The 27,299-nt window shown below is 53.5% G+C and overlaps 1 protein-coding gene across 1 annotated transcript; it reads left to right on the top strand.

The window, feature by feature from the left end:
- Positions 1 to 330: 330 nt before the first annotated feature.
- Positions 331 to 27,299, top strand: gtf2h4 (general transcription factor IIH, polypeptide 4). The gene is made up of 7 exons (XM_078536099.1): positions 331 to 398; positions 14,455 to 14,538; positions 16,745 to 16,877; positions 21,524 to 21,654; positions 22,469 to 22,516; positions 25,967 to 26,045; positions 26,887 to 27,299. The coding sequence occupies exons 1-7, from the start codon at positions 339 to 341 to the stop codon at positions 27,054 to 27,056; spliced, it is 705 nt and encodes a 234-aa protein (XP_078392225.1). The 5' UTR covers positions 331 to 338; the 3' UTR covers positions 27,057 to 27,299.

The following is a 27,299-nucleotide window of genomic DNA, read 5'->3' as shown; positions in this document are numbered from 1 at the left end:
AGGTCATGAAGGCTGCTATATAAATGCAATATTTTTCCTCTCAATTGGCCTCAATGCACCTAGAATAGAGAGGGGGAAAATTCATCCAGGGTTCCTGCTCACTTGACCACGATCGGGATAGATTGTAAGTTTGGCTGAGCTGTGTGCTGCATCCCATGGTCAGAAAGGCCTGTTGATTCTCAATGTCTGAAAGCGGATGTGAAGATCAGCAACTGTGGACGAAACCCCCTACAGAGTATCCAGTGCTTGATGGCGTATGATTGTTAAGCAAATGCACTATTGATAAGTTCAACAATCCTAACATTGTTTCTCGCTCTTTCCCCCTCCAGTCCCGAAGTATGGACCTGGTTGAGATCCTGTCCTTCGTATTCCAGCTGAGCTTCTCCACACTGGGCAAGGTGAGAGAGCTGCTGTCTTGAACAGCACTAAAATATCAATGAGACCAAAGCTTTGAGAGTCAGCTGCAGTTCAGTCAGCACATTCGCCTCTGAATTACAAGGTTACGGGTACATGCCCCAATCTAGAACTTGAGCACAAAGATCCAGGGTGACAGTCCAGGGGGAAGAGAGAGAGATGGAGTCAGATAGATAGAGAGCGGGGAGTGGGTTGGAGTCAGATATAGAGAGAAGGGGGTGGGTCAGAGTCAGGCAGAGAGGGAGGTGGGTCAGAGTCAAATAGAGCGGGGCAGGGTCAGAGTCAGATAGAGAGAGAGGGGGCGGGTCAGAGAGAGAGAGGGGGGCAGGTCAGGGTCAGAGAGGGGGGCAGGTCAGGGTCAGAGAGTGGGCGGGTCAGGGTCAGAGAGTGGGCGGGTCAGGGTCAGAGAGTGGGCGGGTCAGGGTCAGAGAGTGGGCGGGTCAGGGTCAGAGAGTGGGCGGGTCAGGGTCAGAGAGTGGGCGGGTCAGGGTCAGAGAGTGGGCGGGTCAGGGTCAGAGAGTGGGCGGGTCAGGGTCAGAGAGTGGGCGGGTCAGGGTCAGAGAGTGGGCGGGTCAGGGTCAGAGAGGGGGCGGGTCAGGGTCAGAGAGTGGGCGGGTCAGGGTCAGAGAGGGGGGCAGGTCAGGGTCAGAGTGGGCGGGTCAGGGTCAGAGAGGGGGGCAGGTCAGGGTCAGAGTGGGCGGGTCAGGGTCAGAGAGTGGGCGGGTCAGGGTCAGAGAGTGGGCGGGTCAGGGTCAGAGAGTGGGCGGGTCAGGGTCAGAGAGTGGGCGGGTCAGGGTCAGAGAGTGGGCGGGTCAGGGTCAGAGAGTGGGCGGGTCAGGGTCAGAGAGGGGGCGGGTCAGGGTCAGAGAGGGGGCGGGTCAGGGTCAGAGAGGGGGCGGGTCGGGGTCAGAGAGGGGGCGGGTCGGGGTCAGAGGGGGGGCGGGTCGGGGTCAGGGGGAGAGGGCGGGTCGGGGTCAGGGGGAGAGGGCGGGTCGGGGTCAGGGGGAGAGGGCGGGTCGGGGTCAGGGGGAGAGGGCGGGTCGGGGTCAGGGGGAGAGGGCGGGTCGGGGTCAGGGGGAGAGGGCGGGTCGGGGTCAGGGGGAGAGGGCGGGTCGGGGTCAGGGGGAGAGGGCGGGTCGGGGTCAGGGGGAGAGGGCGGGTCGGGGTCAGGGGGCGAGGGCGGGTCGGTGGTCAGGGTCAGGGGGCGAGGGCGGGTCGGTGGTCAGGGTCAGGGATAGAGTGGAGAGTCAGAGAGAGGGGGGTGGGTTAGAGTCGGGGGGCCAGAGTCGGGGAGAGAGGGGAGGCCGGAGTCGGGGAGAGAGAGAGGGGAGGCCGGAGTCGGGGAGAGAGGGAGGGGAGGCCGGAGTCGGGGAGAGAGGGATGGGAGGCCGGAGTCGGGGAGAGAGGGAGGGGAGGTCGGAGTCGGGGAGAGAGGGAGGGGAGGTCGGAGTCGGAGAGAGAGGGAGGGGAGGTCGGAGTCGGAGAGAGAGGGAGGGGAGGTCGGAGTCGGGGAGAGAGGGAGGGGAAGGGGAGGGGAGGTCAGAGTCGGGGACAGAGGGAGGGGAGAGAGAGAGGGGAGGTCAGAGTCGGGGAGAGAGGGAGGTGGAGGTCAGAGTCGGGGAGAGAGGGAGGGGAAGGGGAGGGGAGGTCAGAGTCGGGGCGAGAGAGAGGGGAGAGAGGGAGGGGAGGTCAGAGTCGGGGAGAGAGGGAGGGCGGTCAGAGTCGGGGAGAGAGGGAGGGCGGTCAGAGTCGGGGAGAGAGGGAGGTGGAGGTCAGAGTCGGGGAGAGAGGGAGAGGGGGAGATCAGAGTCGGGGAGAGAGAGAGAGGGGGAGATCAGAGTCGGGGAGAGAGGGAGGGGAGGTCAGAGTCAGGGAGAGAGGGAGGGGAGGTCAGAGTCAGGGAGAGAGGGAGGGCGTTCAGAGTCGGGAGAGAGGGAGGGGAGTTCAGAGTCGGGGAGAGAGGGAGGGGAGGTCAGAGTCGGGGAAAGAGGGAGGGCGGTCAGAGTCGGGGAGAGAGGGAGGGGAGGTCAGAGTCGGGGAGAGAGGGAGGGCGGTCAGAGCCGGGGAGAGAGGGAGGGGAGGTCAGAGTCTGGGAGAGAGGGAGGGGAGGTCGGAGTCGGGGAGAGAGGGAGGGGAGGTCCGTGTCCGGGAGAGAGGGAGGGGAGGTCGGAGTCGGGGAGAGAGGGAGGGGAGGTCGGAGTCGGGGAGAGAGGGAGGGGAGGTCGGAGTCGGGGAGAGAGGGAGGGGAGGTCGGAGTCGGGGAGAGAGGGAGGGGAGGTCGGAGTCAGGGAGAGAGGGAGGGGAGGTCGGAGTCGGGGAGAGAGGGAGGGGAGGTCGGAGTCGGGGAGAGAGGGAGGGGAGGTCGGAGTCGGGGAGAGAGGGAGGGGAGGTCGGAGTCGGGGAGAGAGGGAGGGGAGGTCGGAGTCGGGGAGAGAGGGAGGGGAGGTCGGAGTCGGGGAGAGAGGGAGGGGAGGTCGGAGTCGGGGAGAGAGGGAGGGGAGGTCGGAGTCGGGGAGAGAGGGAGGGGAGGTCGGAGTCGGGGAGAGAGGGAGGGGAGGTCGGAGTCGGGGAGAGAGGGAGGGGAGGTCGGAGTCGGGGAGAGAGGGAGGGGAGGTCGGAGTCGGGGAGAGAGGGAGGGGAGGTCGGAGTCGGGGAGAGAGGGAGGGGAGGTCGGAGTCGGGGAGAGAGGGAGGGGAGGTCGGAGTCGGGGAGAGAGGGAGGGGAGTTCGGAGTCGGGGAGAGAGAGAGGGAGGGGAAGGGGAGGTCAGAGTCGGGGAGAGAGGGAGGGGAGAGAGGGAGGGGAGGTCAGAGTCGGGGAGAGAGGGAGGGCGGTCAGAGTCGGGGAGAGAGGGAGGGCGGTCAGAGTCGGGGAAAGAGGGAGGGGAGGTCGGAGTCGGGGAGAGAGGGAGGGGAGGTCGGAGTCGGGGAGAGAGGGAGGGGAGGTCGGAGTCGGGGAGAGAGGGAGGGGAGGTCAGAGTCGGGGAGAGAGGGAGGGCGGTCAGAACCGGGGAGAGAGGGAGGGGAGGTCAGAGTCTGGGAGAGAGGGAGGGGAGGCCGGAATCAGGTGGGCGAGAGGGAGGGGAGGCCGGAGTCCGGCAGAGAGGGAGGGGAGGCCGGAGTCCGGCAGAGAGGGAGGGGAGGCCGGAGTCCGGCAGAGAGGGAGGGGAGGCCGGAGTCCGGCAGAGAGGGAGGGGAGGCCGGAGTCCGGCAGAGAGGGAGGGGAGGCCGGAGTCCGGCAGAGAGGGAGGGGAGGCCGGAGTCCGGCAGAGAGGGAGGGGAGGCCGGAGTCCGGCAGAGAGGGAGGGGAGGCCGGAGTCCGGCAGAGAGGGAGGGGAGGCCGGAGTCCGGCAGAGAGGGAGGGGAGGCCGGAGTCCGGCAGAGAGGGAGGGGAGGCCGGAGTCCGGCAGAGAGGGAGGGGAGGCCGGAGTCCGGCAGAGAGGGAGGGGAGGCCGGAGTCCGGCAGAGAGGGAGGGGAGGCCGGAGTCCGGCAGAGAGGGAGGGGAGGCCGGAGTCCGGCAGAGAGGGAGGGGAGGCCGGAGTCCGGCAGAGAGGGAGGGGAGGCCGGAGTCCGGCAGAGAGGGAGGGGAGGCCGGAGTCCGGCAGAGAGGGAGGGGAGGCCGGAGTCCGGCAGAGAGGGAGGGGAGGCCGGAGTCCGGCAGAGAGGGAGGGGAGGCCGGAGTCCGGCAGAGAGGGAGGGGAGGCCGGAGTCCGGCAGAGAGGGAGGGGAGGCCGGAGTCCGGCAGAGAGGGAGGGGAGGCCGGAGTCCGGCAGAGAGGGAGGGGAGGCCGGAGTCCGGCAGAGAGGGAGGGGAGGCCGGAGTCCGGCAGAGAGGGAGGGGAGGCCGGAGTCCGGCAGAGAGGGAGGGGAGGCCGGAGTCCGGCAGAGAGGGAGGGGAGGCCGGAGTCCGGCAGAGAGGGAGGGGAGGCCGGAGTCCGGCAGAGAGGGAGGGGAGGCCGGAGTCCGGCAGAGAGGGAGGGGAGGCCGGAGTCCGGCAGAGAGGGAGGGGAGGCCGGAGTCCGGCAGAGAGGGAGGGGAGGCCGGAGTCCGGCAGAGAGGGAGGGGAGGCCGGAGTCCGGCAGAGAGGGAGGGGAGGCCGGAGTCCGGCAGAGAGGGAGGGGAGGCCGGAGTCCGGCAGAGAGGGAGGGGAGGCCGGAGTCCGGCAGAGAGGGAGGGGAGGCCGGAGTCCGGCAGAGAGGGAGGGGAGGCCGGAGTCCGGCAGAGAGGGAGGGGAGGCCGGAGTCCGGCAGAGAGGGAGGGGAGGCCGGAGTCCGGCAGAGAGGGAGGGGAGGCCGGAGTCCGGCAGAGAGGGAGGGGAGGCCGGAGTCCGGCAGAGAGGGAGGGGAGGCCGGAGTCCGGCAGAGAGGGAGGGGAGGCCGGAGTCCGGCAGAGAGGGAGGGGAGGCCGGAGTCCGGCAGAGAGGGAGGGGAGGCCGGAGTCCGGCAGAGAGGGAGGGGAGGCCGGAGTCCGGCAGAGAGGGAGGGGAGGCCGGAATCAGGTGGGCGAGAGGGAGGGGAGGCCGGAGTCCGGCAGAGAGGGAGGGGAGGCCGCAGTCCGGCAGAGAGGGAGGAGAGGCCGGAGTCTGGGAGAGAGGGAGAGCAGATAGTGACCTGTGGGGGGTGGGGATAGAGAGAGAGAGCAGGCAGTGATCTGCAGAGAAGACTGAGCTCTTTGTGAATGTGGTTGATTTGCATTAACATCAATCGCCGTAATTCCTCAGTAACTGAAGCTGATTAACATCGATATAAAAGCATTAATTAGAGCAGCATTGCATTGAAGTGCCTTTTTAAAGGGATCTAGCTGTCAGGGTTCTTGTTCTGCCAGAACTTTGAGTGCTGCTAATCTGATCACTCGAAATAAATCTCCATACCACCTACAAGCTGATGATAAATCTTTTGGCCACTTGCTGAGACTGCAAATGATTGCTTGCACAGTGACTTAATTCAGTGTATGTATATCCATTTCAAACACCAGGTTTCAGAAAAATAACACTCAAGCCTTCCCCAACTGGTATATTGTGGTCCATGGACAGGGTAGGGGATAATTTTAACTAGATCTGCTTGGTTGTAATGGGGAAATTTTGAGTTGACTGCCTATTTTACTCCCTCACCCCGAATTTACTAACTGGCTCACTCCTTGAAAGGGCAGATACAGGTGCAATGGGCCGAATGGCCTCCTTCTCTGCTGTACTATTCTATGATTGTAAGTGAACAGGGGTTGCAGATCAGGGAAGGATGTAAGCGGGTGTCCCACTCATACTGCACCCGTTCACTGTTGCAAGGGTTAGGTGTAGGTTTGTGGTGTCCGCTCTCCACCTTTTACAGTGCTGATCAGGCCTCTCACATTGAATGGGACAAGGTGGTTAAGAGAGTGAAACCCCACCACTAACTGTATGTCAATGTTAATACTGTGACTACAAGAGTAGGTCAGAGGCTGGGAATCCTGTGAGAATAACTCACCTCCTAACTCCCCAAAGCCTCGCCACCACTTACAAGACACACAAGTCAAGAGTGTGATGGAATACTCCCCACTTGCCTGGATGAGTGCAGCTCTAACAACAACGCTCAGGAAACTCCACACCATAGGACACACCAGCCCATTTGTTTGGTATCCCATCCACAAACTTTCACTCCCTCTACCGCCGACGCACAGTAGCAGCAGCGTGTGCCATCTACAAGGTGCACTGCAGAAACTCACCAAGGCTCCTTAGACAGCACTTTCCAAACCTGCGACCTCTACCACCTAGAAGGTCAAGGGCAGCAGACGCATGGGAACACCACCATCTGCAAGTTCCCCTCCAAGCCACGCACCATCCTGACTTGGAAATATATCGCCGTTCCTTCACTGTCACTGGGTCAAAATCCTGGAACTCCCTCCCTAACAGCACTGTGGATGTACCTACACCACATGGACAGCAACAGTTCAAGAAGGCAGCTCACCACCACCTTCTCGAGGCCAATTACTGATGGGCAATAAATGCTGGTCCAGCCAGTGACACCCACATCTCGAGTGGATAAATTTTAAAATATGCAAATAAAAGTAGGCAGGTCCTGCTCTCACTGACTGAATAAGGGCGATAGGTTTGGACAGTGCTAACATGACGCATCCCCCTTCCTTGTTGAGCATGTGATTCCTTGGCAACCTGCACAGAAGGTCTCGCCTTTGACTGTGTCCTTGTGTCTTTGTTTTATCTGGACACCAGCCATCCCTGTACAAAAATTCGATAGTTGAAACAAGGCCAGTGCTTCTTACTGAAGGGGAAAGATACTGCAGCATTCAGAAACTTTCTGTGAAAGACTTGTATTTGCACAGCGCCTTTCACGATCTAGGGAGGTCCGTAGCCAATAAATCACTTCTGAAGTGTAGTCGCTATTGTAACGTAAGAACGCCACAGCAACCAATTTGTGCACAGCAAGCTCCCACAATTGGCCATATAGTAATGACCAGATAATCAGTTTTTTGTCATGTTGGTTGAGGGATAAATATTAGCTCTGAGACGGAGGAGAGTCGTGCTCTCTTCTTCAAAATAGTGGCCGTGGGATCTTTTACGCCCGTCGGAGAGGGCTGAAAGGGGGCCTCGATTTAATAACTCATCCGAAAGTGCGGACAGTGCAGCAGTCCCTTGGTACTGCACTGGGAGTCTCTGCCTAGATTAGGTGCTCCAGACTCTGGAACGGGACTTGAACTCATAACCTTCTGGACTGGCAGGGGGGGAGCGGCAATACGATGGCTGAACGCTTGGCCACTGCTTAGGCAGTGGAAGAGGGAGGAGGCAATGCTCGGTAGCACTGAGGTGGAATAGCTGGTGGTGCAAGTATAGAAGCAGAGGTGTGATTGAACATTAAAGGGGGAGGTGTGAAGCTTGTTATTCTGAGAGGATGTCATCCAATGCGTTGGAAAGTTTTCCTGATCCGTGCAGGCACCTTGGCTAGTGTTATTCCCCCACCCTCACCCCCCAACCGTATTTAGCGGGGTTGTGGTTGGGGGAGGCAGTTGCTGATGAAAATGACGCCATCTGCATTATCTGCCCAGTTAAGCTAGCTCAGCAGGAACCGCAGGTGGAAATTGGGTGACCCCACAACCAGGAAAGACTGAAAAGGCCAAGGCTCTTTCTCACTGGGTGAGAGGAGGCTGAGGGAGGTGACCTGATGGAGCTCTTCCAAAGGGCATTAAGTAAGGTAGACATGGGAAAAATGTTTCCACTTGTGGGGGAGTCTGAGCTAATCACTGATAAAACCAACAAGGAATTCAGGGAGTGTTGAGAAGGTAGAACTTGTTGTCACAAGAAGTGGTTGAGGGAAATAGCACAGATACGTTCAAGGGGAAGCTGGATAAGTTTTTTTTTAATTCATTCACAGTATGTGGGCTTCACTGGTTGGGCCAGTATTTATTGGCCATCCCTAGCTGCCCTTGAAAAGGTGGTGATGAGCTGCCTTCTTGAACCGTTGCAGTCCCTGTGGTAACATGAGGGAGTACATGAGGGAGAAAGGAATAGAAGGAAGGATATGCTGATGGAGGAAGACGAAGAGGGAGGATGGAAGACTGATGTGGAGCAGAAACAGCAGTGTGAAACAGATGGGCCAGATGGCCTGTTTCTGAGGTGTGAACTCCCATGTACGCGATCACCAGAGAGGTAAATTAGAAGGTGCCCTCCTTAACTCCATTACTCGCCTCTTACCCTACCACCCGTAATCCTGTTGTAGGAGAAATCCACATCCTCAAGTTCAAAGAGAGATTTGTGCCTCCACTTATTGTACCACTTTAATGTGAATTGGGACAGTGTTTCTGTTGTGTACGCGAATCGGGTAGGAACGCAGCCTTCTGTTATTTGTAGAGTCCTCCTCCATCCCTTGGTTGGGATGCTCGGTGACTGTATTGGTGCCTGTTCAGAGTTTTTGTAAGAGGTCCCCTATTGAATTTCTGCTGCAGTCAGACTTGAGCTAATAAAAGCAGCTAATGTTATTAGGAGAAATTGATGCGTTGTAAGTGCTGAGGGTTTGAGTTACACTAAAGGAAGATTCCCTGCTGGGTGAGCTGAAAAAGCTTACAGATGTAGTAATTTGGATTGAAGGGCAATACACAGTGGTGCCCATTCAAAGGACCTGATGGATCTGCTGTCGTTCTGAAATTCAAGGAATGATCCCCACCCCACACAAACAAACATCTAAATGCTTCAGACACTAATATTTAGAGATGGCCTATATTTTCTTTTGGGCCTCGTGTTTTTTTTTTGTCTGTGGGTGAGATGGTTAATCCCATCTGCTGGGTACAGGCTGCCCAGTGCCTGACTGTGAACAGGGGGAGAGGTGGATGAGAGGGTTAATCCCCTCCGCTGGGTACAGGCTGCCCAGTGCCTGACTGTGAACTGTGGGAGAGGTGGATGAGAGGGTTAATCCCCTCCGCTGGGTACAGGCTGCCCAGTGTCTGATTGTGAACAGGGGGAGAGGTGGGTGAGAGGGTTAATCCCCTCCGCTGGGTACAGGCTGCCCAGTGCCTGACTGTGAACAGGGGGAGAGGTGGATGAGAGGGTTAATTCCCTCCGCTGGGTACAGGCTGCCCAGTGTCTGACTGTGAATGGGGATAGATGGGTGAGAGGGTTAATATCCTTCATTGGGAATGGACTGTTTCCAAGAGGGTTAATGCTTAAAATGCTTACTGGTGTAGTTGCGATATTGCTGCAGTATAATTCTTTTGATGATTATTATTGCTGTCTGTAGTTTGTTGCTGTGCTGAGGGCGGGTCAATAATTGGATGGCCTTTGAGCTACCAGCCATGTGTACGTGCTGTGTTCAATCCATCAAAAGGAGTCATGAGCAAAGCGCACAAATTGGTTTCAGCCTCTTTTTATTCTCTTTTTCTCTCCGACCTTTTCCTGGGCACGTCCTTTACTCTCTGAGGGACGAGCAAGGGCTGGAGGCTGAATGAGCGAGAATCTGTGGCGTTCTTGAGGCACCTTGTAGGCACAGAAACCTGGGCGGTGGGGTGGTGTTGGGGGGGCAGGGGGAGAGGGATGCAAAAGCCACCCTGTTTATAGATGTTGACCATTAGTTGCCTCACTGTGAAAATGGTTAACAGACATGAAATCTTCTCAACTGTTTGTTTTGTTCTGGGAAGCTGGAAAGTTTGCATTGATAGAACTCCTTGTCAGATGCCTCAAACATTTTGAAGCACATTGTGCGCAATGATTTATTTGTATGCGATGTACTTCTAGATATTTGAGAGACTTGATGAGTGACTGCTAGTCTCCGCCATCTCTAAGTTGTCACACTGCTTGTTGACATCCAGTACTGGATGAGCACAAATTCTCTCCAATTAATCATTGAGAAGACTGTGAAACCATAACCTTAGGTCACTGCCACAAACTCCGTCCCCTAGCCACTGACCCCCATCCCTCTCCCAGCAGCTGTCCAAGGCTGAATCAGACCGTTCGCAAACCTGTTCTCATGTTTGACCATGAGAGGGGCTTCCAAACACACATCTGAGCTAGCACTAAGACTACCTATTTCCACCTCTATATAACATTGCTCAACTCTGCCCGTCTCAGCACATCTGATCAAAAACCCTTATCGATGCATTTTTCGCCTCCAGATGGGGAGGAGATGACGTGGTGGTCATGTCACTGGACGAGTAATCCAGAGGTCCAGCCTAATGCTCTGGACACAGGTTCAAATCCCACCATAGCTTCTGGTGGAATTTGAATTCCATTAATAAACCTGAAATATAAAGTGAGCCTCAGTAATGGTGACTATGAAACTATCATCAATTGTTGTAAAATCCCACCTGGTTCACTAATGTCCTTACCTGGTCTAGCCTACATGTGACTCCAGACCCACAGCAATGTAGTTGACTTTTAACTGCTTTCTGAAAAGGCTGAGCAAACCACTCAGCTCGAGAGGAATTAAGGATGGGCAACCAACGCTGGCCTTGCCGGTGACATCCTCATCCCATGAAATTAAAAAAGCAACCAACTATTCCAATGGATTCCTGGCTGGCCTCCCATCTTTTACCCTCCTTTAATCTAATACTATCTTATTATTATACTAAAATACTATTTTAATCTAATACTTTTCTAATTAGCCATGGCTGTACCACTTTTCAAGTGGAGTCCCTATTCCTCAAGGGAATATATATTTGTTGGGAATTATGAATTAATGGCTTAAAATTTCGCCATTGCTCATCTCCGCTCCTATCTTTTAACTTTATTTCCTAATCTACCCGAGCAAGTTTGTCCTTCATACCTCTGTGATTGCCTTTGTTTAAATGTAAGGCCCTCGTTTCAGAATTAACCACATTGCTCTCAAGCTTCCTATGAAATTCTGTCATATTATGCTCACTCCTCCCCTGGATGATCCTTCACTATAAGATTACAAATTAACCCTGTCCTACTTCATGGCCTACTCCAGTTCTTATTTTTTCTGTCCTTATTGCACAATACTAGATCTAAAATGGCCTGTTCCCTAGTTGGTTACTCAACGTATTCTTGAAAACTGTCTCGAATGCATTCCGTGAGCTTGTGCTCCAAGCTACTTGCACTTCCTACTTTTGCCAATAATTTGGTTTGACCAAATTTGAATTTAGATTTGGTTTCTTGGAAGAAAAAATGAAAGTGACCGTGGAGCTTCTCAACTGGTTCACTAGTGTCCAATTAGAGGGGAAAACCTCCTGTTTATACCTGCTCTGGCACACATGCGACTTCTTTTTTATTCAATAAAGGGATGTAGGCTTTGCTGCCAGCATTTTAGCCCATCCCTAATTAACTTTGAGAAGGTGGTGCTGAGCTGCCTTCTTGAACCGCTGCAGTCCTTGTGGTGTAGGTACACCCACGGTGCTGTTAGGGAGGGAGTTCCAGGATTTTGACCCAGCGACAGTGAAGGAACTGCGATATATTTCCAAGTCAGGATGGTGAGTGGCTTGGAGGGGAACTTCCAGATGGTGGTGTTCCCATGTATCTGCTGCCCTTGTCCTTCTAGATGGTAGTGGTCCTGGGTTTGGAAGGGTTTTTGACGACAATCGACAAAGGTTTCATGGTCATCATTAGACTTTTAATTCCAGATTTTTATTGAATTCAAATTTCACCATTTGCTGTGGTGGGATTCAACCCTGAGCATTGCCCTGGGTCTTTGGGTTACTAGTCCAGCAACAATACCACTATGCCACTGCCTGCCCCTTCCAGGCCCTCTGCACAAAGTAGCCTCTGAAGTGGACCTAGCAAGGCACTCAGCTGTATCAAACTATTCCTAGTAGTAGAGATGCGCAGTAAGTGCCGGCAAAGCCCACATCCTGGGAATGAGTTTATTTTAAAGGCCAATGTAGCCCAGTTTTCACAGGTACAAACACCCTCTTACAGTGCCGCAAGCACCTGTGAGGCATCCGTTCAAGAAGGCAATCGGGCTGGACCAGTTACATTCGTGTCACGCAAGTGCCAGGCGATGACCATCTCCAACAAGAGAGAATCTAGCCATCTCCCTTGATATTCAATGGCATTAGCATTGCTGAATCCCCCACTATCAACATTCTGGGGGTTCCCATTGACCAGAAACTGAACTGGAACAGCCACATAAAAGCTGTGACTACAAGAGTAGGTCAGAGGCTGGGAATTCTGTAGCAAGTAACTCACCTCCTGAATCCCCAAAGCCTGTCCACCATCTACAAGACACAAGTCAGGAGTGTGATGGAATACTCTCCACTTGTCTGGATGAGTGCAGCTCCAACAACACTTGAGAAGCTCAACATCAGCCAGGACGAAGCAGCCCGCTTGATTATCACCCAGAGACGGGCTGCTGAAGCTTTTCATCTTGCACTCATCGGGACAAATGCAAGAATGCCAAATTTCAAATGATCACAACAATTTATACGGCAGGAGAAAAGGGTGCTGATGGTTGGCAAGACAACTTTGATTGGCCAAGATGTTTCCATGGAGAAAGCACTGTGAAATTTAGGCTCCCCAAGCTGCCGGGTAACTCAAAAAAGGCTTGAACATGTTCCTTCTGTTTGCTGAGAACGGGACCCTGCAGTGAACGTATGCCGCAAGTGTAAATGTTAGGAGCTCGACTGACTATCTTAAATTGGTTGTTTGTGTAGCTGTCAGCACACTCGGGATCATTCAGCAAGTGCTGCCCAATTACGGAATCATATCTAACAGTAGACATTTTGTTTTGGGATTTGTAAGTGGGTTGTGTACAGTCTGTACCCTGCCTGTTATGAACAAGCGAAGAAAAATGCTTTTTGATTCAATCAGCCAATTGCTGGGACGTCCAACCTAGGTACCTGACATCACACCGGCACTGAAATTCATGCATGACGTAGCTCAATTGTGTGGTAGGCAGAGCATCACTTCGGACTGACGGCAGCATCCAAACATCCTTCCATTGTTCGTAACAGACCTAAAGGCTCCCATGGCCCTGTTTTGAAGAAGAGCAGGGGGGAGTATTTCCTGGTGTCCTGGCCATTATTTATCCCCCAATCAACATCGCAGAAATAGATTAATTTTTAAATTCTTTCGTGGGATGTGTGCATCACTGGCAAGACCAGCATTTGTTGCCCATCTCTCATCACTCTTGAACTGAGTGGCTTGCTAGGCCATTTCAGAGGGCAGTTAAGAGTCAACCATGTTGCTGTGCGGATCAGGAGTCACATGTAGGACAGGCCAGGTAAGGATGGCAGATTTCCTAAAGGACGAACCAGATGGGTTTTTAACGACAATCGCTTGATAGTATTAGCTACTGAGACTTGCTTTTAATTCCAGATTTATTAGTTTAATTTAAATTCCACCAGCTGTCATGTTGGGATTTGAACCCTTGCCCCCAGAGCATTAGCCTGGGCTTCTGGGTTACTACACCATTGCCTCCCCCACATTCCCATATTGTGCACAGCACACTCACACAAAGAGCAAGTCAGCTGCTGTGTTTCCTGCATAACAGTGAATACGCCTGAGGTCATGAAAGGCGCCATGTAAATGCAAGATCTTTTCTCTCTTTCGAGCACCTAAGAGGATATTAGGCGAATTCAGTCCTGAAAGCAGGGAGTTTCGGAGTACTGCACCGAATAGGAATCAAAACATGGAGCACGGCTATGGGGAAAGAGCAGAGGCGGTGTGGGGCTAATGGAATAACTCTTTCAAAGGGCCAGCAGAGACACAATGGACCAAGTGGCCCCTATTGGCGAATTTCTTTCCGTGGTTTCTGTCACAAAGGATTGTTAGTCCTTCAATGGTAATTTGCATGTTATTCAGGCCCAAGTAGTTTTTCAGCTCTGTGGTTTAAAGTGCTTTTACTCACTACGGTGTTATAATAAGGCCATTGTTAGATTGCATTAAATGACAAGCATGTAATACAACAGGGTCCTGGGCTCAGGCATTACTCCGGCTTCCCGCTTGACTGTGTACTTCTGACTATCGTGAGAATTCTAACAACCACTGACCACCAGCCCTACAATTACAACCAATAAGCCAGAGTCTAATTATTTACATACTATTCAGGGACCAGGCCAGTATTCCCTGGTTAGCCATCTGTTACCTGTAAGCGTCTAGTCCTTCTAGCCAATAAGCTCAGTCTGTTCCCAAACACTTCAAGCTCAGCTAGTACATCAAGCGCCAGCAGGTCATGGGCATTTCAACTTGCTGCGCATATGCAAGATCTGATGGGAAAAATGGTCAACTAGCAAAGATCAACTTTCTTCCAACCCCTTGACCTCCCAAATTCAAGGGAATACGAATCCAGTTTCTGTAATCTGTCCACATAATGTAACCTTCTAAATCCTGGTATTATTCCAGTGAACCTGCAATGTGTGCTGCCTCTGCTTACACATTGTCACTTCTCTGACACATACAGCCAAGACCCAGACCCCACTGACATCCATCCTCTAGCTAAAATGTCCGGTTTAAGCAAGCTGGAATCCTTGACGTTTTAGGTTGAGACTGTATTGTTAAACAGCCCGCTCCTGCACTGCTGTATGATCCTTTAATTCTCCTCTCCAGGTCACTGGAGAGTACCTCAGACTGAATTCCTGTGCCCCTCATTATCCCTTCCTTCTGGCTTCCTATAGGATTACTCCGTGGAAGGCATGAGTGACTCCCTGTTGACATTCCTACAGCACCTGAGGGAATTCGGACTTGTCTTTCAGAGAAAGGTAAGGATAACGGGACTCTGGGTGCGTGCAGAAACATGGGACCTGACTGATGGCGGCCACCCAAGAGAGTGTATGGCATGGCGTGCAACTTATCCCAATGGCACAGACATAGTACATACATGGTTACAGTGCACTGCTATTGGCCACCAAGCACTCACAGGTCAGCAGGAGTTAGAGGCAGAGTGTCAGAGTGAATCTCACTCTACACTGCCTCGTCAAACACTCCCAGGACAGGTACAGCACAGGTTAGATACAGAGTAAAGCTCCCTCTACACTGTCCCCATCAAACACTCCCAGGGCAGATACAGCACGGGGTTAGATACTTTGTTTTTGTTTGTTTGTGGGACATGGGAGTCACTGGCAAGGCTAGCATTTGCCTATCCCTTGAGGGCACTTAAGAGTCAACCACATTGTTGTGGGTCTGGAGTCATATGTAAGCCAGACCGGGTAAGAATGGTAGATTTCCTTCCCTCAAGCACATTAGTGAAGCAGATGGGTTTTTATGACAATTGATAGTTTTATGGGCACTATTACTGAGACTGGCTTTCGATTCCAGATTTTTAAAATTAATTGAATTTAAATTCCACCAGCTGCCCTGTTGGGATTTGAACCCATGTTCCCAGAGCATTAGCCTGGGCCTCTGGAGTACTGGTCCAGCAACATTACCATTACACCATGCCCCCCGCCCTTCTAAGTCCCACCCTCAGAAGAGATCCATTTCCTCGCCCTTTTACCAGCTGCCATGGGTCCAATGAATTAGAGGCAGGAGGTATCCTTACAGCTGTGTGTATTTGCCCAATAATCTGGGCCCATTTCTGGATGCACGAACCTCCTTTAGTCACAGGTTTGCCTTGCGCTTTTCTCCCTATCTCTTGTCTTGAGGGTCCCGGGCACACTGAATGCTGGCCAACACGTCAAGCCAAAGGTGAACCCAGACACCTGAGTACCGGGAAGTTGTTTGACTTTGGAAGGCATCACGCCAAACCCAATCCTGCCGTATGCTGCTCAGCAGGAAGTCAACTAAACCTGAGCGGGGGCTGGAAACACTGGCTGGTCAATGCACTCCTTGGACAAAGGGAGCGCTGAGGCCGGAGGTAACAGCACGTCGGCTGATGTGCGATCGGCTGCCAACCTTCTGGTGTCTCCAGCTCAGCTGCCCACTGGAGTTCCCTCCCTAAAACTTTCAGTCTCTCCGCCTCTCCTCATTTAAGATGCTCCTTTGAAAACTACCTCTCCTGTCATGCCTTTTCACCGCCTGCGCTAATAACCGCTTGTGTGGCTCAGAGTCAACCATAACACACCTGTGAAATGCCTTGGGCCGATTTACTCGGTGATAGGTGCTGCATCAATGCCAGTTGTTGTCGGTCAGTTCCCTAGCTGCCGACCCCATCCTTCTCCCTGGCAACAGGCTGAGATTAAGCCAGTCGGTTCGCGACCCTGGTGCCACGTTCGGTCCCGAGATGATCTTCCGACCTCATGTTTGTGACATCACCGAGCCCCGTAACACCCCGTCTCAGCTCAGCTGCTGCTGAAAGCCCCATTCGTGCCTTTGTTACATCGAGACTCGACTATTCCTGGTTGGTGTCCTGCGTTCTACCCTCTGTAAACTTGAGACCATACAAAACTCTGCCGCCCATGTCTTAACTCGCAGTAAGCCCCCATTCCTCTATCACCCCTGTGCTCGCTGATTTACATTGGCTCCCGGTCCAGCAACATCTTGACTTTAAAATTCTCACCCTTGTTTTCAAATCCCTCCAAGGCCTCGCCCCTCCCTATCTCTGTAACCTCCTCCAGCGCACAGCCCTCCGAGATATCGGCGCTTCTCTAATTCTGGCTTCTTGTGTATTCCAAATTCAAATCGCTCCACCCTTGGCGGCCATCCTTCAGTTGCCTGGGCCCCACGCTCTGGAATTCTCTCCTGACACCTCTCCAAATCTCTAGCTCGCTTTCCTTCTTTAAGGCACTCCTTACTTCTCTGACCAAACCTTTGGCCATTTGACCCTAATATCTCCTCATACTTTGTTTTATAATGCTCCTGTGAAGTACCTTGGCATGTTTCATTACGTTAAAGGCGCTGTTTAAATGTAAGTTGTTGGTTGAACTCAGCAAGACATGGTAGCACAAGCATGCTCCGTGATTAATGAAACCGTTCGCAAGGCATGAGACTGGGTAAGGCCTTCTCTCCTCTTTCTCTCTCTCTCCACAGCGTAAATCAAGGAGGTTCTATCCAACGCGGTTAGCCATTAACCTGGCCTCAGGGGTGTCTGGCAGCTCGGTGGATGTGCACCGTCAGGGCTACATCATTGTAGAAACAAACTACAGGATCTACGCTTATACCGGTGAGAGTCTGTCTGCAGGGGTGGAGAATTAATGGAGCAAGTTCAAACCCTCAATGATCACTCCTGTGCATATACTGTCCACACACACTATACCGTCCTATATATGGGGTCATACTTGAGGAGAAGGGAAAACGGCGGTGTAGTGGTAATGTCACTGGGCTAACGATCCAGGCTAATGCTCTGAGGACATGAGTTCAAATCCCACCACGGCAGCTGGTGGAATTTAAATTCAATGAATGAAAAAGCTCAGGAATTAGAAGCTAGCCTCAGTCATAGTGACCATGAAACTATCATCGATTGGCGTAAAAACCCATCTGGTTCACTAACGTTCTTTGGGGAAGGAAATCTGCCGTCCTTACCTGGTGTGGCCTACACATCCCATGAAAGAATAAAGAGAACAATCCATACATTGTTGTGAGGGTGCTCAGCGTCATAATGCAAGAGAGGGTTAATGCAGCTTGCAAAGTTTGATGGACAACTGAAAGAGGCTGTGCACTGAGACAGAATTTGCAGTCAGTCTCCACTGGTATCCAGCCTGAATCAGGTCCTGAGCCTGTGTGAGCTTCTGCAAATGAAAATTGTGTTTCATTTGGTGGTTGGAGAATGATGGAAAGGAGCAGCGGTGTGGAGTGGGGGAAATAGGTTGGATTGGGAGACTCCAAATCAGTTTAGTCACCCCCCTCATGAGGGGTTGGATGAAGTGGTGTGAGATTCAGAAAATAGTGTGGAGTGCCCACTCGAGCACAGCCTTCAATAACATGACTAAAAAAAGAGACAGGAAGCAGTATGAGCTGTGCTGCGGTAACCTTGTTACCTGAACACCACCAGCCCAGGTGTTTATTTTCTTCCTCACTTCTGTCCTGCATCTCTTCTGGCTGCTCATTCCCACTCACCTGCAGCTTCAAAGTACGTCCCTCAAAGTATCAAACAGCATGTTGCTCACCTCCTGCCTCCCTGTCCACCATCTACAAAGCACAAGTCAGGGGTGTGATGGAATACTCTCCACTTGTCTGGATGAGTGCAGCTCCCACAACACTCAAGAAGCTCAAACACCATCCAGGACAAAGCAGCCCACATGATTGGCACCCAATCCACAATCTTAAACATTGACTGCCTCCACAACCAATGCACAGTGGCAGCAGTGTGTGCCATCTACAAACTGCACTGCGGCAACTTCCCAAAGCCCTTCGACAGCACCTTCCAAACCCACAAACGCCACCAACTAGAAGGACAAGGGCAGCAGATACACGGGGGCACCAACACCTGCGAGTTCCTCTCCAAGCCGCTCACCATCCTGACTTGGAAATATATCGCTGTTTCTTCACTGTCGCTGGGTCAAAATCCTGGAACTCCCTTCCTAACAGCACTGTGGGTGTACCTACACCACCTGGACTGCAGCAGCTCAACAAGGCAGCTCACCACCACCTTCTCAAGGCCAATTAGGGATGGGCAATAAATGCTGGACGCTTGCACCCCAACAAATTTTTTTTTAAGTGTGGGCCTGAACCATGAGTGGCGTGGGGATCGAGTATCTCAGTGGCCCAATTCCTGACCTTACCCAGAATCTGTGCACACCCTCTCTCCTCTCTACAGTAGAGCAGTGTCACCTGGATAAGGATCAGGAGAGGAATGACTGACTGACTGATTTCTCCACATTCAACCCCCGCCCCATACGAATTGCGAACGCAATACACAGCAGAGCCATCTAACCCAACTTTACATCACGAGGGTGCTGGATAGAGTCAGTCTGAGACCAAACACTAGCTGGCCGCTTCCCCTGCTATCACATTGCTGAATCGGGACAGTGAGCTTGGGTAGTTGTGTCACAGCGAGTCTGCATTAAATCGCTGTTCACATCTGAAACCACAATGCAGTGTAAACTGGAGCAACTCTACAGAGTCCCTGTTCATTCAGCAAGATACCCACTTAAGAACATAAGAAATAGGAGCAGGAGAAGGCCATTGGGCCCCTCAAGCCTGCCCTGCTATTTAATAAGATCATGGCTGATCGGCCCCAGGCCTCAGCTCCTCATCGCCCTCAACTCCCCGATATTTCAAAAATCTATCTGCCTTCTCTTTAAATACTTTCAGTGATCGAGCCTCCACAACTCTCTGGGTAGAGAATTCCAGACACTCACTACCCTCTGAGAGAAGAAACTCCTTTGCATCTCAGTTTTAAATGAGTGCCCCCTTATTCTGTAACTATGTCCCCTAGTTCATGATTCCCCCACTAGTAGAAACATCTTCTCCACATCTACCCTGTCAAAGCCCCCTCAGAATCTTGTACATTTCAATAAGATCACCCCTCATTCTTCTAAACTCTAATGAATAAAGGCTTAACCTGTTTAGCTGTTCTTGATAAATCAACCCTTTCATCCCAGGAATCAGCCTAGTGAATCTCTTTAGAACTGCCTCCAATGCCAGTATATCCTTTCTTAAACACAGGGACCGAAACTATACACAGCACTTCAGATGCGGCCTCACCAACACCATTTACAGTTGTAACAAGACTTCCCTATTTCTCTCCAACTCTTCTATTTACCCTCTTTTCACCCCTCATTTCTCGCAATCTGCCCTTTCCATTTTCCTTCCATTGCTCTCTGCCCCAGCTCCCTTTCCCCATCCCACCCTACCCCCTCTCTCTCCCCCCGTCTCTCTCCCCCCGTCTCTCTCCCCCCGTCTCTCTCCCCCCGTCTCTCTCCCATCGTCTCTCTCCCCCCGTCTCTCTCCCCACCGTCTCTCTCCCCCCCGTCTCTCTCTCTCCCCCCGTCTCTCTCTCTCCCCCCGTCTCTCTCTCCCCCCGTCTCTCTCTCCCCCCGTCTCTCTCTCCCCCCGTCTCTCTCTCCCCCCGTCTCTCTCTCCCCCCGTCTCTCTCTCCCCCCGTCTCTCTCTCCCCCCGTCTCTCTCTCCCCCCGTCTCTCTCTCCCCCCGTCTCTCTCTCCCCCCGTCTCTCTCTCCCCCCGTCTCTCTCTCCCCCCGTCTCTCTCTCCCCCCGTCTCTCTCTCCCCCCGTCTCTCTCTCCCCCCGTCTCTCTCTCCCCCCGTCTCTCTCTCCCCCCGTCTCTCTCTCCCCCCGTCTCTCTCTCCCCCCGTCTCTCTCTCCCCCCGTCTCTCTCTCCCCCCGTCTCTCTCTCCCCCCGTCTCTCTCTCCCCCCGTCTCTCTCTCCCCCCGTCTCTCTCTCCCCCCGTCTCTCTCTCCCCCCGTCTCTCTCTCCCCCCGTCTCTCTCTCCCCCCGTCTCTCTCTCCCCCCGTCTCTCTCTCCCCCCGTCTCTCTCTCCCCCCGTCTCTCTCTCCCCCCGTCTCTCTCTCCCCCCGTCTCTCTCTCCCCCCGTCTCTCTCTCCCCCCGTCTCTCTCTCCCCCCGTCTCTCTCTCCCCCCGTCTCTCTCTCCCCCCGTCTCTCTCTCCCCCCGTCTCTCTCTCCCCCCGTCTCTCTCTCCCCCCGTCTCTCTCTCCCCCCGTCTCTCTCTCCCCCCGTCTCTCTCTCCCCCCGTCTCTCTCTCCCCCCGTCTCTCTCTCCCCCCGTCTCTCTCTCCCCCCGTCTCTCTCTCCCCCCGTCTCTCTCTCCCCCCGTCTCTCTCTCCCCCCGTCTCTCTCTCCCCCCGTCTCTCTCTCCCCCCGTCTCTCTCTCCCCCCCCCACTCCCCCCCCCACTTCCCCCCTCACTCCCCCCTCACTCTCCCCCCTCACCCCCCCACTCTCCCCTCACTCTCCCCCCTCACTCTCCCCCCCCTCACTCTCCCCCCCTCACTCTCCCCCCCCTCAATCTCCCCCCTCACTCCCCCCTCACTCCCCCCTCATTCCCCCCTCATTCCCCCCCTCACTCTCCCCCCCTCACTCCGCCCCCCTCACTCCGCCCCCCTCACTCCGCCCCCTCACTCCGCCCCCTCACTCCGCCCCCCCTCACTCCGCCCCCCCTCACTCCGCCCCCCCTCACTCCGCCCCCCCTCACTCCGCCCCCCCTCACTCCGCCCCCCCTCACTCCGCCCCCCCTCACTCCGCCCCCCCTCACTCCGCCCCCCCTCACTCCGCCCCCCCTCACTCCGCCCCCCCTCACTCCGCCCCCCCTCACTCCGCCCCCCCTCACTCCGCCCCCCCTCACTCCGCCCCCCCTCACTCCGCCCCCCCTCACTCCGCCCCCCCTCACTCCGCCCCCCCTCACTCCGCCCCCCCTCACTCCGCCCCCCCTCACTCCGCCCCCCCCACTCCGCCCCCCCTCACTCCGCCCCCCCTCACTCCGCCCCCCCTCACTCCGCCCCCCCTCACTCCGCCCCCCCCTCACTCCGCCCCCCCCTCACTCCGCCCCCCCCTCACTCCGCCCTCCCTCTCTCTCCCTCTCTCCCCGCCCTCTCTCTCTCTCTCTCTCTCTCTCTCTCCCCCCCGCCCTCTCTCTCTCTCTCTCTCTCTCTCTCTCCCCCCCGCCCTCTCTCTCTCTCTCTCTCTCTCTCTCTCTCTCCCCACCACCCTCTCTCTCTCTCTCTCCCCCCCCACCGTCGTGCTCCTCCTGGTGCCCCGCCCATCGCCATGTCTCCCCCCACGTCTCTCCTCTTGATGTTTCTGTGGATAATCTTGAAGAGCTTTTTATGAATTGTTCAGAGGGTGGTGAAATGTGCTGCATTGAAGGCTGTCTATTCTTGTCTCCCCTTCCAGATTCTGAACTCCAGCTGGCTCTCATAGCGCTTTTCTCTGAGATGCTCTATCGGTTTCCCAACATGGTGGTAGCTCAGCTGAGCAGAGATAGTGTGCAGCAGTCCATTGCTAATGGAATCACAGCTGAACAGGTAACTGCAAGAGGATCACTGACTTCTACTAAGGAAACCTTTTGCAGGGGTCTGAAGAATTAAGGGCACGCTTACAGAATAGGTATGTTACGTAGACCGATGTACACAGGCTAATTATGGTAACCAGACAGGTACACACTCGACACTGGTTTGCATACCTGCAGTACACATGGCCAAGGCTGGTACACATTGGAACTAGATGTGTATATGCTTGAGATTGGCACACACAGTAACATGCCAGAATCTGATTCACCCCAGAACCAGAGAGGTGTGTACACAGATTGGAGAACACTCATGTCTGGCACTTGCAAGTTCCAGACAGGTGTACACCCAGGTCTGGCACATACAGGATCCAGGCAGGTGTACTCCCAGGACTGGTAAATATAGGATCCAGACAGATGTACACCCAGGACCAACACATACAGGATCCAGGCATGTGTACGTTTGGAGTATGCACGTACAGGATTCAGATACGTGTACACCTGGAACATGCACATACAGGAGCTCAACCAACATTACAAAAACAGGTTATCCAGTCATTAACACCTTGCTATTGGTGGGAACTTGCTGTGTGCAATTTCGCTGCTGAATTTCCTACATTACAATAGTGACTACAGTTCAAAAAGTACTTAGTTGGCTGTAAAGCGCTTTGGGATGTCCTAAGGTTATGAAAGGCACTATAGAAATGCAGGTTTGTTTTCCTTTCTAGACGTGCCCTCTCTTTCTCCCCCCCTACCCCCTGACCCGGCAGGATCACCGTGTTCCCAAACCTTCCCCTCTGTGAAATTAAGTCTGTGCTTTGTCCTTCCTCCAGATTATCCATTTCCTGCGGACGAGAGCCCACTCGGTGATGATGAAAGAGGTAAGTTGCTGGCAGTAACCTTCAGGTATCTGTCTCAACAGGTCAGTGACCACACAGCAGGCACAGCGGGTACCCGGCCATGCAGAACGGGAAAAGCTGAGACGTTAAGCCGAGGCCCTATGGCCGCTGGTTCAGAGAAGAGCAGCAGGGGGTGCTCTTCTCAGTGTTTGTCCTTCAACCAGCATCACTTTTTTTTTTAAAAATAGGGAATATCTGGCCATTTGCTGTCTGTGGAACAGTTAAAAGAAGCCTTGTTCTCTCCCAGGGTACCAAGGGAGAAATTCAGCCCTTTCGCCTGCTCCTGACCACCTGGAAGACCACACTTCTGAGAACCACGGCCTTAGGCAAAGGACAAAATCTCCCGAGCCTGTGACCTCTACCACCTAGAAAGGCGAGGGCAGCGGGCACATGGGTACACCACCGCCTGCAAGTTTTCCCACCGGTCACATGCTGCCCTGACTTGGAATTATATTGGCCTTTCCTTCATCGTCCCCCGGGTCAAAACCCTGGAGTTCCTTCACCAAACGGAGTGTAGCGGTTCAAGAAGGCGGCTCACCACCACCACCACCACCTCAAGGCAACAAAGCCGACCTCACCGGCAATGGCATCACTCATGAATAAATTTAAATTAAATTAAAATAACTTTCAAGAGGACATTGGATAAATACCTGAAAGGGAGAAGTATACTGGGCTGGGGAGAAAGGGACTAATTGGATGGCTCTTCCAAAGAGCTGGCACAGGCATGGTGGGCCTCCTGCGGTACAGCAGGCCTGTGCTGTAAGACTCCATGCATAGGACATTGAAAATAAGGACAGGGAGGTGCAGTTCAGATACTGGCAGGGTGGCGCAACTCGCAACACAAACCAACAACTTAAGAGAGGAGAGAGAAGACTTGGGGAGGCTTGACGCTTTCTCTACCACATTGCTGGTTGCTCCCCATGTTTACTGCTACATGCAGTGGCTTTAGCAGCAGTGCTGTGTCTGCGTCTGACCTGTGATCGGACATGCAGTATGTAAGCCAGGTTTGCCGGCCTGGTTGCAGTGTAAGAGCACCACCCAGTGGACACAGGCAGTACGACAGGAGGATCAGCCCATCCAGCACTGCATTGCTGCAAGGCACATTTCCAGCAGCCATCAATGCCCAATTAAGCTCCGAGCACTCTGCCCACCGCCATTTCTTCCCCGCCACCACCCAGACTGATCTCATACGAACATACATGTGAACATACAAATTAGGAACAAGAGTAGGCCCCTCAAGCCTGCCCCGCCATTGAGTAAGATCATGGCTGATCTGATTGTAACCTCAGCCCCACATTCCTGCCTTTCACCCCACCTTGTTATTCAAGAATCTATCCAGCTCTGCCTTAAATATATTCAAAGCCTCTTCTTCCACCGCCTTTTGGGGAAGAGAGTTCCAAAGTCGCACCACCCTCTGAGAGAAAAAAATTCTCATCTCTGTCTTAAATGTGCGACCCCTTATTTTTAAACTGTGACCCCTCGTTCTAGATTCTCCCACAAGAGGAAACATCCTCTTCACATCCACCCTCTGAAGACCCCTCGGGATCTTGAAGGTTTCAATCAAGTCACCACTTAGTCTTCTAAATTCCAGTGGACACCAGCCTAACCTGTCCAAGCTTTCCTCAGAAATGAGAACAGTGCTGGAAGGACCCTGTATGTTTCCCACCCTGCCAAAATGCGACACCGGGCCACAGAAGGAGACATTAGGCCCCTCCCTATCTCTGTAATCTCCTCAGGCCCCCACAACCCTGCCTTCCTCCAGTTCTCACCTCCTGACCGTGCGAAACTCCTTTCGTCTCACCGTTGGCAGCAGTGGCTTCAGCCGCCTAGGCCCTAAGCTCCGGACTTCCCTCCTGAAACCTCTCCACCCTCTTTCCAAACCCGTGACCTCTACCACCTAGAAGGACGAGGGCAGCGGACGCATGGGAACACTCACCAGCCAACTCCCTCCCTAACAGCACAGTGGGTATACATGGACTGCAGCGGTTCAAGAAGGCTGCTCACCACCACCTTCTCAAGAGCAATTAGGGATGGGCAATAAATGCTGGCCCAGCCATCGACGCCCGCATCCCCTTAAAAAAAACGAAAAGCAAAGGAAAGCTGCTGCTTAAAACCGAGCTTTTGACCACCTGTCCTAACGTCGTCATGTGTGGCTCGGTGTCACATTTTGGAGGGGTGGAAAACATACAAGGCCCTTCCAGCACTGTTTTCTTTTTTGAGGGATACACAATTTTAAATGGGCCGCTTTCTGGGAATGTAGGTGCGTTTTGTGTTGATGAGCAAGCCCAGGAGCCCAGTCAGAACACATCCCGCAGTGAATGTGACTCTGGGTTTTTCCTTGGAATTGAATTGTGCCCCCTATTATGTGACTATGGTGAGCAGTGTGCTATTGAACGATTAAGCAGCAACAGCCTCAAGCTGATATTTGTGACACCTGGGCATTTGCTGAGCAAGTAGTACCCATTGGCCGGTTAGGTGACTCTGAGGTGTCCCCCAGCAGCTCAATGTCTGTTGCTAAATTGCACCTTCCTCCATCCTTATTTTTTTTTGTGCTTTCCATCGAGTCTCAAAGCACAGGAGGAGGTCATTCAACCCATTGCGCCTGTGCCGGCTCTTTGAAAAAGCTGTCCAATTGGCCGCCTGCTCGTTTCTCCTTACCCTTTTGGAAGTCACCATTAAATCTGCTTCCATTACCATCTCTCAGGCAGAACATTCCTGATTAACAACTCGTTGTGTAAAAATAAAAATAGAAAATCTCTCGCCACCCCTCTGGCTCTTTCACCGATCAGCTTCAACCCATGTCCTCTGGTTACCAACCCTCCTGCTATTGGAAACAGTTTCTCAGTAATACAGGATTTGAACGTTGCTGAAAAGCTTTCGCTGAAGCTTTTTTTCTGTCTTGCACTCATTGGGACAAACACGAGAATACCTAATTTCAAAGGATCACAACAAGTTACACTACAGGACAAAAGGGTGCTGATTGTTTGGTAAGCTGACTCTGATTGGCCGAGGCGTTGCCATGGAGAGGGCAACGGGGAACTGTAGGCTCCCCGAGCTCCATGTGATCGTTTGAAATTTGGCATTCTTGCATTTGTCTTGATGAGTAAAAGATGCACAGCTTCAGCAACGTGTCTCTCTTTTTAGCAAGAACCACTTTCTCCTTAATCACTTTATCAAAAGCCCTTCATGATTTTGAACGCCTCTATTAGCTGCCCCTTAGATTCTCCTGCTGTAAGGAGAACAATCCCAGTATCTCTGCATGGCTGAATTCCCTCATCCCTGATACCGTCCTGGTGAATCTCTTCTGCGCCCTCTCCAAGGCCTTGACCCCCTTCCTAAAAGTGTGGTGCCCGGAATTGGACACAACAAACCAGCTAAGGTCTAAACAGTGATTTGTAAAGTTTTGCTTTTTATGACTTTATTTCTTTCCAGAATCCAGTGCTGCCGCCAACGATCACCGATCAGATCCGACTCTGGGAGCTGGAGCGAGACCGACTTCGATTTACAGAAGGTGGGTCCCAGTCACCTTCAGTCACATCCCGTTGAGGGAGCGGGAAATGGAGCAGGAGGGCACAACACGGGGACTGAGGGTGCCCAGGAGGATCCGAGATGTATAGCAGGCATTAGGGCTGTACAAGGGTCATTGGGTACACCGGGGTATGTACACGGGATACAGCGAGGGTCAGGGCCACACGGGTACACAGATATGGAGATATGCAGCTGGAATCGGGGCTATTTAAGGGACGTATGGATACACTGGGCGTATGTGATGGCCCTGGGAACAGTGTGGGTCAAGGAAGGCAGACGGAAGAGGGATATGCTGGACGTTGAGGTACACTGTAGGCTGAGGTAGGCAGGAAACAGAAGGACACACTGGGCATTGCGGTACGTGCTGGGTCGGGGTTGCACAGTGTGGGTTGGGGTGCGCAGAGGCCTGGGGAATTGCAGCATCTACAATGGAAGTTACAGCCCCAGTGAGGATCCTGGGGCTTGGGGGCAGACAGTGGGCATCAGAACTATCCAGATCATCAGGAAGGAACAACAGAGCTCTGAGAGTTCATAGTGGGTGGACATATAGCACTTTGGCTGTGGCCAACACCAAACACTTATTGAAGCTGGCCTGTTGTAAGATTTCTTCTCTTATACTCCTCTCCATCCCTCTCCCCATCTCCTCTTCCCCCCTCTCTCCCCTTCCTCCTCCTCCCCCCTCTCTCCGCCCTCTCTCTCCTCTCCCCCCTCTCTCCTCTCCCCCTTCTCTCCTCTCCCTCCTCCCCCCTGTCTCCTCTCCCCCTCTCTCTCTTTCTCTCTTCCGCCCCCCCACTCTTCACCCTCTCTTTCTCTCCTCACTCTAGGTGTATTATACAACCAGTTCCTCTCCCAAGTGGATTTTGAGCTCCTTCGGAACTACGCCCGGGACCTGGGTGTACTCGTCTGGGAAAATCCCTCCAAGAGACTGATGGTAGTGACTCCTGGGGGACATCCTGATGTCAAGCGTTTCTGGAAGAGACAGAAGCATAGCTGATGAGCAGGAGGGCACAGAAGGATCGCTCACTGGGGAAGGTGCCTGACCACCCCACGCACTGCCAGGCGGAAACCAGGATCCCAAATTGCCAACCAAATTAATCTGGGGTCAGGAAAAGAATACTGCAGGGATTGGATAGCAGCCAGTCATGAAAAGGGACTTGAACTAATATGAACCTGTTTACTGTTTCTATGTACTGTTTTTCAATAAAAGCTGGAGGGAGAAATCTCTTTCTTAAAAGAA

Source organism: Cetorhinus maximus, unplaced genomic scaffold (assembly GCF_964194155.1).
Source record: "Cetorhinus maximus unplaced genomic scaffold, sCetMax3.hap1.1 HAP1_SCAFFOLD_897, whole genome shotgun sequence".
In the NCBI taxonomy this organism is placed as follows: domain Eukaryota; kingdom Metazoa; phylum Chordata; class Chondrichthyes; order Lamniformes; family Cetorhinidae; genus Cetorhinus; species Cetorhinus maximus.
This window is presented reverse-complemented; position numbering and strand designations above follow the sequence as displayed.

What these genes read in the sequence shown, in the direction of transcription:
- gtf2h4 (XM_078536099.1), top strand. Translation starts at nt 339, where the DNA reads ATGGACCTGGTTGAGATCCTGTCCTTCGTATTCCAGCTGAGCTTCTCC. An exon ending in GCTTCTCCACACTGGGCAAG is followed by an intron (nt 399 to 14,454) that starts GTGAGAGAGCTG and finishes GGCTTCCTATAG; the next exon opens with GATTACTCCGTGGAAGGCAT. An exon ending in CAGGATCTACGCTTATACCG is followed by an intron (nt 16,878 to 21,523) that starts GTGAGAGTCTGT and finishes CTCCCCTTCCAG; the next exon opens with ATTCTGAACTCCAGCTGGCT.